Here is a 10,202-nt window from a genome sequence, read left to right as displayed (position 1 = left end):
ATGTTCTCCTTTTGTTGTTAATGTTAAAAGGATATTTGAAATTCTGCTTGCAACTTCTCACACAAGATATTATTTTAATGAATTTGAGGTATTCATTTCTGTCAGTTTAACAGACTTGCAACTTCAGAGTAAAATTGTACCATCAGTTCTAATTAAGGTTTACATAAGTTATAACTTCCTTTAGCAACAAAATGTTTGGTTTTCAATATCCTCAAGAATTATTGCAATAACTCCAAATAAATATTATTCTAGTTTCTAATTATAATAGGAGAATGACTTAATAAATTAGATTACCTGAAATGAATTTAGATTTTTAGTGATTTAGGTGACTTTTTTCAGCACATATTTTGGAGTACCCATTATGCAAAGGTATTTGATTGGCTGCTCAGGATTAAAAAATAAAACAGTTCCTACTTTAAGAAGCTCACAGATTAGTAGGAATCAACTCATGTTGAAATAATAACGAGTTTTAACACAAAGCAAAATTTAAACACAATTCTTTAGTAGTTTTTACAAATCTGTATATCAATTAGCATAGAGAAATACATGTAATTATTTTCCCAAAGATTAGCAGTGGTCACCTTAATGATACTTGCATCATTTTAAAAATAAACATATATTATCAAAAACATGCTAAGCTATTTTCAGTATTTTCAATAAGAAGTTTCAATAAGAAGTTTCAACCCCAAGAACTAAAACAGAAAAGAAGTTGGGTGTGCCATACACAAATGAAATCATTTTAGCTAAGAGATAGAGGCTGCGGTGCAGAATGTTCCTAAACGGTTTCTGGCGAGGGTTGCCCTGGTTGAAACAGAAACCCAGGCGGCAGCACCTCCCATATAAAAGCTTCCTTCCTCCCGGCCAGACCGGCGGAAAACCCATCGGCACACAAGTTCTTCCTTTCACTTACGAACGCTCGGGACTACAAAGTTGGAAAAGTGATTTAATTGGCTAAGAACTGGATGACGCAACGTATCTCAAGTCCAGTGAGAATCGGCCTCCCCAAGCCTGGCTCAGATTCCGCTTTCTGATTGGTTCTTACGGCAAGAGTTGCTGAAGTTGACCTCTGGCACCGGAACCCCGGCAAAGATGGCGGCGGCCAGGTATTGGAGGCTAGTGCCCCGCGGTCCAGGGCTGTCACTGCACACCGCGGCCGCGGCCGCCGTGACGGCTCCAGAAATGATCGGCCCAGCTGTCGCGGCGGCCCCCGTTGCGCGCTACCCCCCGATTGTGGCCTCCCTGAAGGCCAAAAGCAAGGCAGCCCGGCAGCGGCGAGTGGAGCGGTGGCAGGCGATGGTGCACGCGGCCGAGTCGGTGGATGAGAAGCTGCGAATCCTCACCAAGATGCAGTTCATGAAGTACGTCGTTTACCCGCAGACCTTCGCCCTGAACGCCGACCGCTGGTACCAGGGCTTCACCAAGACCGTGTTCCTGTCGGGCCTGCCGCCGCCGCCCGCCGAGCCCGCGCCCGCGCCGGCCCTGGACCTACCGGCCCTGCGCGCCGCCGCGTGTGACTGCCTCCTGCAGGAGCACTTCTTCCTGCGGCGCAAGGGGCGCCCGCCCCTCTACCGGGAATATGAGACCATCGGCTCGCCCTTCCTGGATCAGCTGGTGGCCGCCCTCATGGGCCTGCTCAGCGCTCACAACCCGGCCCTGGCTGCCGCCGCCCTCGGTGAGCCTGGGGCCCGCCACACCGAGCCGGGGAGGTTGGGATTGTGCGTGGCCCCTCCGCCCCAGGTTTGCCCCTTCTTCATTTCTTTCTGCTTTGTCAGTCTTTCTCTCGGCCTTTCGCTCTTAGGTGGGGGCAGCCTGGTTTAGGAGCAGTCACTGCACTAGGAATTTGGAGACTGGGTTCTGTTACCTGTGCTGCCACCTATTAACTGTAGCACCCCAGACTAGTAGCCTTAGGTCTCCTGGCCTCCAGGCCTTGACTCTGCTTTGTGAAGGTCCAGCCAAATGGAAGAGTAGCGTTGATGGATTTTTGGTTCTTCCATCAAAAAGTTACGCGACCGTATGTCAATTCCTTGACCTCTTTCAGCCAAATTTTTCTCATTTTCAAGATGCGAATTACGATAATAGTACTTCGTCATAGAATTGCGAAGATTAAAGGCGATATTGATTAAAATTCCTGACGTTTATTTAGTGCTTACTGTTTGCCTGTCCCTGTTGTAAATTTTGTGTGTGCCAACGCATTTAATTATCATAATAACTGTTTACAGTAAGTAGCAGTGTTTTATAAATGAGAAAAAAATCTGAGGCACAGGAACGTAAATGTATCTAGTCAAAAAGCCCATGGGGGCCGGCCCAGTGGAGCAGCGGTTAAGTTCAACCATTCCGCCTGGGCGAACGAGTTGGGATCCCCGGTGTGCACCTACCTACTGCTTGTCAAGCCATGCTGTGGCAGGCGTCCCACACATAAAGTAGAGGAAGGTGGGCAGGGTTGTTAGCTCAGGGCCAGTCTTATATAAAGTAGAGGAAGATGGGCAGGGATGGTACCACAGGGCCAGTCTTCCTCAGCAAAAGGAGGAGGATTGGTGGCAGATAGCTCAGTGCTAATCTCCCTGAAAAAAAAAAAAAAGATAGATTTGGAGCTCAGGATTCAAACCCAGCCGTTCTGGGTTCCCAGTAAACAATTAGCAACTTCTGGTACCCATTCTGTCCAGACATAAAAAGTAATTAATGGATAGACAGTTTTAAAAATCAGTGTTTCTGATGTGTTCATTTTATATCTACCACCCAGTAGGTTCCTTAATAAATATTTATTGAATTACCATTATAATGACTGTAGATGTGTGCTCAACTGAGTCTTGTAGAGTGGATGTTAATTCCCTCACGGTTAGGAAGGAAGTGGTCTTGAGGGAAGCATCATGGTCTTTGTCTACTCATGATTAATGGCCTAGGAAAACTTACTTAAGCTTGTCAAGACCCAGGATCCTCTTCTATAAAATGGAGATGATGACAACTATACATACCTTTGAGAGTTATTGTGAAGATTGAATTAGTAATTCATAAGATAGCTCTGCCGCCTATTAAACTTTTTATTTCTGGTGAGTGCCATCCCTGTTTTCTCTTAACTGGGGAATCTCTTTGGTTGGTGTTTAGTGTAGTGATGGCATGAGTGGACGGTAAATGTTGAGCGTGATATTTAAGTCATGATCATTTGAGTTAAATTATCACGTAACCCAGATTCTTTATATTATGTCAAACAATAATTTTTGATGTATTTTTCATTAGCACAATCATTCTTGAGTTCTGTATTGCTGAGTTTAGTATTCTAATAATCAAATTTATCGAAACGATCAGATAAAAACATTTTGAATATCTTTTGATAGATTGTAAACGCCCAGTTCACTTTTACTGGTTGCGTGGTGAAGAAATTATTCCCTGTGGTCATCGGAAAGGTCGAGTTGATGCTTTGCGATACCAAATAAATGATAAACCAAACAACCAGATTCGAATGTCCAAACAACTCCCAGAGGTAAGGATTTATTGCATCTGTATCTGTTGACATCTGATGATGAGATGTCATAGGCAGACTAAGTAATGGGCTTGGTAGGATGGAAAGTTTTGGATGGATCCCTTGCCTTTCGTTTCTGTTGAATATATCTTAACTGAGATTTTTTTCAGCTTTCTAACCTTCTATGGTATGTGTATATTCCACAAAGGTCAAATAATCATTTTAAGTGGAGTTAAGGCATCAGTTTTTAGGACCATATAAATCTTTTCTTTTTCTTAATATAAAAATACTGATAATAGTTTATGGTTGTAATTTACAGTAGACTACACTATCTAATCGTACATCAAGGCATCTTTTCAGTTATAACCTGGTCATTTTACATATTTGCAGTTCTTTTGGAGATAACAAGTATATTTTGAGTCTTGTCTGTGTGTCCATGTCAAAGGTTGGCACATTTTTTCCTATAAAGCTCTAAGTGGTAAGTATTTTAGCCTTTGGGGGCCGTAAGTCTCTGTTCCAACTATTTATCTCAGTTCTTATTGTATAAAAGCAGCCACACACCCTATATAAATGAATGCGCATGACTGTGTTCCAGTAAAACTTTCTTTTGTAAAAACAAGTGGCTGCCTGGATTTGGCCCATCATTAGATGGTAGTGTTATCAAATCATTTTTTAAGAACATCTTATTTTTAAGATTTTTAAATCTATCAAGAATGTGAGTAAAATACATATTAGTGTTGCTGTGAATTCACCTAATGACTTTTCTTTTTAAGTTTGTGCCGCTGGATTATTCTGTACCTATAGAAATCCCCGTTATGAATTGTAAGCCAGACAAACTTCCATTATTTAAACGGCAATATGAAAATACCATATTTATTGGTAAGTATCTCTTTTGATATATTGTGCCATAAAGGTATTCACAGTGTCCTGTGCAAACTTGCATAATTAATTCTTGATGACCAAGAGGTTCAGGTCCATGAGCAATGCAATTCATAATCTCAGGTGGTTGTAATACACATGAAAATTGGCAGGAAAATATTCTTTCAGCTCACCGTTTAACATTTTACTTGTTTCTACTGAAATAGCAGTGTTTAACTTTAAAAAATAGTTATACTTATTAGGCTCTATTGACTTATATAGAAAAAGTAATTTGTATTTTTTCAAAAGCAAACAAGTGCAGAACTGGACTTGAGGCAGTGGTTGTCTCTTTTACAAAAGCCTTCTGTTTGTGCTGCACACTGATAACCATCAGGAATGTAAAAATTAATAAGGATTGAAGTCCCCCCTCATACAGCTTATTCTTTTGCTATTTTTTCTTCATTTATCAATTCCTAACCAATTTGAGGAAGATTTTCAGAAAGCACCTTTATACTTGTCGCCCAGACCTATTTTACTGGCCCCTTCTCAGTCACTGTGGTCTTAGAGAGTGAATTATGGGGAACTGTTGCTTGAAAGCACATTGCCACTAAAGGCAGGATTATCAGCATTTCATGAAATGCTTAATGCATTTAATTTTAATGCCCTTAATTTTGTACTTAGACATTAGTATAAAAATCAATTTTTTTTTATTAGGAGCAAGGTATGTAATTATTACATAAAAATAATAAATGAAGTTTGTAAAGTTATGAAGTGTTTGTATCCTTTGGTGAATGTCACCAGGAGAATAACAAGGCTCCTTATGAAGCCTAAGGGGTTTGAGAAAACTGAAATAATATGGAATTTTAAGTAAATTTTATGTGTGTTCTTTTGACTTATCCTATGTGGGCTTAATGGCATCTAGCAGCTTGTACTTTCATGTGAAATTTAAGTTTATTATAATCAATAAAATAAATAAGTAAACCAGGGCCGGCCCCGTGGCGGGGTGGTTAAGTTTGCCTGCTCCGCTAAGGTGGCCCAGGGTTTCGCCAGTTCAGATCCTGGGCACGGACATGGCACTGCTCCTCAGGCCACGTTGAGGTGGCATCCCACATGCCACAACTAGAAGGACCTGCAACAAAGATATTCAACTATGTACCCGGGGGGCGGGGATTTGGGGAGATAAAGCAGAAAGTAAATAAATAAATAAATAAACTGACCTTTCCATGTGTGTGTTTTGACTAGCGGTCACCTAATGAGTAGAGGAGAAAGGCGGGTTTGAAGTAAATACTAGGGGCGTGTGCTCCAGATGTTCTGCATGTGCATTTCATCTGAAAAGTTTGTATTTTTCTCTTCAGGCTCAAAGACAGCAGATCCATACTGTTACGGACATACCCAGTTTCATCTGTTACCTGACAAATTCAAAAGGGAAAGGCTTTTGAAAAAGAACTGTGCTGATCAGATAGAAGTTGTTTTTAGAGCTAATGCTATTGCAAGCCTTTTTGCTTGGACTGGAGCACAAGCTATGTATCAAGGTAACACTAATTTTATAACATTATTGTTCTTGGAAGATGTCTATGACATTTTAAGAATTCAGTAGTTCACATTGTTTTCTTTGGGTTAAAATGCAGGTTGAATCTTAGCATTTTGAAAACTTTTGCATTGGCACAAGGTACAGTTGTTTTAAAATCCATAATTGCATAGTTTCCATTTGCACCTGATAAGTGGCACAGCGGTAGTTACTTTGATCTTTTATTTTGACCACTTGTGTGTGAATGTATTTTTTTCTGATGGTGTTGTCAGGCGTTTCAAAGCCTGTACCCAACTAAGTCCAATGATAGCAGCTGTCTGAAACTAGAAAAGGAAATGCTTTGGCGGATTAAATTTTAGATTAAATCACAGCTATCCAATTTAATGTCTGTGAAGGCCATATCCATGATGTGGTTTAGGAGATTGTCCATTCATTCAGTAAATAGTGAATGCTTTTTATGTGCCAAGCACTGCTGGCCTTGCAGATACAGTGTTGAATGAGACAGACAGATCCTACTCTCCTGGAGTTTATATTATAGTGAGGAGAGTACAAGATAATAAACATGTACTATTTTTAGCTAGTGATAAGACTATGGAGAAAATATACTAGATAAGGGGTAAAATGATTTATGGGGTGCAAGTATAAATGAGGTGTAGGGCAGAATCCATTCAAACAGAGTGATTCTGGAGAGGTCTCTAAAAAAATGACATTTGAACTGAGACCTGAATGGTAAGGAGCTGCCTATGCACAAACTTGGGGGAAAGACACTTCCAGGCAAGAGGAATGGCAAGTAAGTTGTCTGAGGTGGGAACAGACTTGAAGTATTTAAGGAACAACCTGAAAGCTAGTGAAGAAAAGGAGGGGGAGAATGCTAGAGGGTGAGATAGAGGAAGTCAGCAGCTTTATCACATAGCACTGATTAGAGCACATTGTGAGCCATTTGGATTTTATTGCAAAACCTGAAGTAATATAATATGTAACTCGATTAATCCTCTATAAATATCCAGGAGGATTTTAATACAGATTTAATTACTGCCAGGCTCACGTTTTTCCTATATATGTATGTGTGTGTGTGTGTGTGTGTGTGTGTGTGTGTGTGTATGTAATTTAACCTTATACTCATAATTTTGATTTTTGTTTCTATAATGGAAATAAATGGAGAGAGTAGGAATAGGGGTAGAAAGAATCAGAAAAGGTGAGAGGAAACTTTCTTGAAGATTTTAAAATGATGCTGTTTATTCATGAAAGATAAAATACTTCTTTTTACAGTATAGTTAATTCCATGTTTTAACATTATTCGTTGGCTATCTCCATTAAGGCTGATAGAAAATGTGTGGGAGGGCTGGCCCCGTGGCCGAGTGGTTGAGTTCGCGCACTCTGCTGCAGGCGGCCCAGTGTTTCGTTGGTTCGGGTCCTGGGCGCGGACATGGCGCTGCTCGTGGGGCCACGCTGGGGCGGCGTCCCACGTGCCACAGCTGGAGGGACCCACAGCAGACAATGTACAACTATGTACTGGGGGTCTTTGGGGAGAAAAAGGAAAAAAATAAAATCTTTAAAAAAAGAAAACGTGTGGGGAAGTGAACTTACTGCTTAGCCTTGGCAGTTGGGTTTGAAAGTATTAAAGCCAGTGAGCCTGGAACAAGAAGCAGCCAGAAAATTTGAGTAGCAAAGGTATTAAGACACCCTGGAACCTTATGTTGACATAAGACACGCTGAGCAAAACAACAGCAACTCATAAAACCAATTTGAAATACATAAAGGAAGATACAGAATGAATCTAATGACATGGCTGAAATCCTTAGAAAGTCAGTTTTTTTCTGAAGGTGTTTGTAGATTTGGTGAAGTAAATGGCCATAATGGTTATTGGGTGGTAGATGCAGCTGGTATAGGGAAATTTGAACATATTTGAAGTTGATGAGTAATGATGTAGTTAGTGCCAGATGTAGGGGAGATCTGCATAGATAGAGCTGGCTGCCCTTCTTAGATGAAGTGAGTTAAAGTTGAAGACTGAAGTTGTTGAAAAGATGTGTCATGAGTTTGGGGAAACTAGAAGGGAGAAAATAATTCTTGATACAGAAATGGAATATAGGATTAGAATGGATGAGATGGTAAAACTTTGAGAGCTCTAGGAATTTGGTAGATAAAACACCTAGATTTTAGGAGGTATTTGATACTGTCAAATTTCAGCGTGACTCTCTTCTACAGGATTCTGGAGCGAAGCGGATGTTACTCGACCTTTTGTCTCCCAGGGTGTGGTCACAGATGGAAAATACTTTTCCTTTTTCTGCTACCAGTTAAATACTTTGGCACTGACTACACAGGCTGATCAAAATAACCCTCGTAAAAATATATGTTGGGGAACACAAAGTAAGCCTCTTTATGAAACAATCGAAGACAATGATGTGAAAGGTTTTAATGATGATGTTCTACTCCAGTTGGTTCACTTTCTACTGAATAGACCAAAAGAAGACAAATCACAGCCATTGGAAAACTAAGAGAAAACATTTGATTCAGGACTTTGGAAATACTTAAATTTTACCAAAGGAACAATAAAAGGATTTTTGATGATGAGACTTCTGTCAAATATTAAATAAATTGATTTTGAGACAAATATTTCTTACGTTAACCTATGAGTAGACCTCTCATTCTGTTCAGAATATGTCACTGAAGAATTTAATTTTAGATATAGTATGTTGATCTAAAGATAATTTTATTTATATATGACTTAACTGATGAGACTAATTGAGCTATCTTCAATACCTGGTATTAATTATGTGTGATTTTAAAAGTAATATAAGGGGAATAACTCAAATGCTTGAGAATGTGTAAATATTTTCTCATATTTTCCTTTTTATTTTTAATTTTTTAAATTAATAACATGGTATAGAGTTTCAGAGCCCTACCCAAAACTCTTCAAAATACGAACAATATTCTGCACATATAGGAAACTGAGGCCCAAAAAAGTTGTGACTTTTCCAAGGTTTCACAGATGATTAGATTAATAATATAACTGATGAATTATATGCAACTTAGGACCGTAGCACTTACAAGTAAAGTTAACGTATTTCAGTGTCATGTCCTCTGTCTCAAAGATTAGGAAACGAGGTTTGTTATGTTTCAAAATCAATTGTCAGTTGGTAAAATTGTTAATCTTGTTGAGAATTAAGGTTTATTCGTACTATTTTTAGTGAGCAAAAAGAATTACCTTTGTATAATCGTGCTTACACTTATTTTATATAACCACCTTTTGTGAATATTTAAAATACCCCATTATTTACTGTAGTTTTCTTTTCTTTCTGTACTTCACAGTTTTTCTTTACTGTAGCTGTTTTTTTCTTTCTTTCTTCATTGTTTCCTCCCTCCCTCTCCTTCAAGAGAGGTCACAGTTATATTGAGTAGATGTTTCGGCTAGAAGCCAAGGGATTGTTTACCACAAATAATTGCTAAACTGAAGGAATCTCATTTGAAAGGTGTAATTCAGTTCAACCAAGTGCCTACTTTGCAAGGCATTGTGCTAAGTGTTCCATCTTTACTTTTAGTTTTCCCAGAATCCCATGTAATTTCGCTCCTCCATTCTGTTATTTAAGCTGTTTCCAAAGCTTGGAAAACTCTTTTATACCCTAGGTCCTGTCTGTCCCAACCTGTCTATTGCATTCCCATTCATCCCTCGTGGAAAAATGCAAATGTAGACAGAGTAACCCTAGCAAGCTCCAAGTACAATGATCTCTCTTAATCTTGACTTTCTAACTTACTGAATCTTAGGCAATTTGAACCTTGATTTTTGCTTTCATAAAAACAAAATAATCTCACAAAGCTGTAAAGATTAAAGGAGCTAGTGCATGTGAAAGAGCTTTTAAAATACTATGGAATTAAAAGATTTAGGGTTCAGTTGAAATGCTTTCTTTCCCTGAACTGATTATATTTAATCCATATTTAATTGTCCCATCCTTTGAATACGTATTCCTCTATGGTAGTGCCTGTTTGATTCTCTTGTAACAATTTTCTCAATACAAATGTTAGAGAACACACACACACCACACATATATACCTGTACATATATGTCAAGACTTCATATAGCACCTACTATATTTTACTATGTGGTTTAGATATTTTACATATTTAGCTCATTTAATCATCACAACCATTCTATGAGGTGGGTAGTATTATCCCCATTTTGCAGATGGGATAACAGGACACAGATTGTCCAGTAACTTACTTAACGTCACACAACTGGAAAGTGGCAGCATAAGAATTTGAGCCCAGGTGCTCTGACTCCAGGGCATATTCTAGCCACTATGGTAGACAGTCTCCAAAAATGCACTGTGGATGTAATCAGTGCTACAGTAGAGCATCAATGGT

General features: G+C 39.1%; 1 protein-coding gene across 1 annotated transcript; it reads left to right on the top strand.

The window, feature by feature from the left end:
• The first annotated feature begins 614 nt into the window (after window positions 1–614).
• Window positions 615–8,414, top strand: MRPS30 (mitochondrial ribosomal protein S30). The gene is made up of 5 exons (XM_046672490.1): window positions 615–1,672; window positions 3,333–3,478; window positions 4,231–4,336; window positions 5,671–5,847; window positions 8,049–8,414. The coding sequence occupies exons 1-5, from the start codon at window positions 1,090–1,092 to the stop codon at window positions 8,336–8,338; spliced, it is 1,302 nt and encodes a 433-aa protein (XP_046528446.1). The 5' UTR covers window positions 615–1,089; the 3' UTR covers window positions 8,339–8,414.
• Window positions 8,415–10,202: the final 1,788 nt, after the last annotated feature.

Source organism: Equus quagga, chromosome 9 (assembly GCF_021613505.1).
Source record: "Equus quagga isolate Etosha38 chromosome 9, UCLA_HA_Equagga_1.0, whole genome shotgun sequence".
Classification (NCBI taxonomy): Eukaryota; Metazoa; Chordata; class Mammalia; order Perissodactyla; family Equidae; genus Equus; species Equus quagga.
Note: the sequence above shows the minus strand (reverse complement) of the source record. Positions and strands in the feature narration are given on the sequence as shown.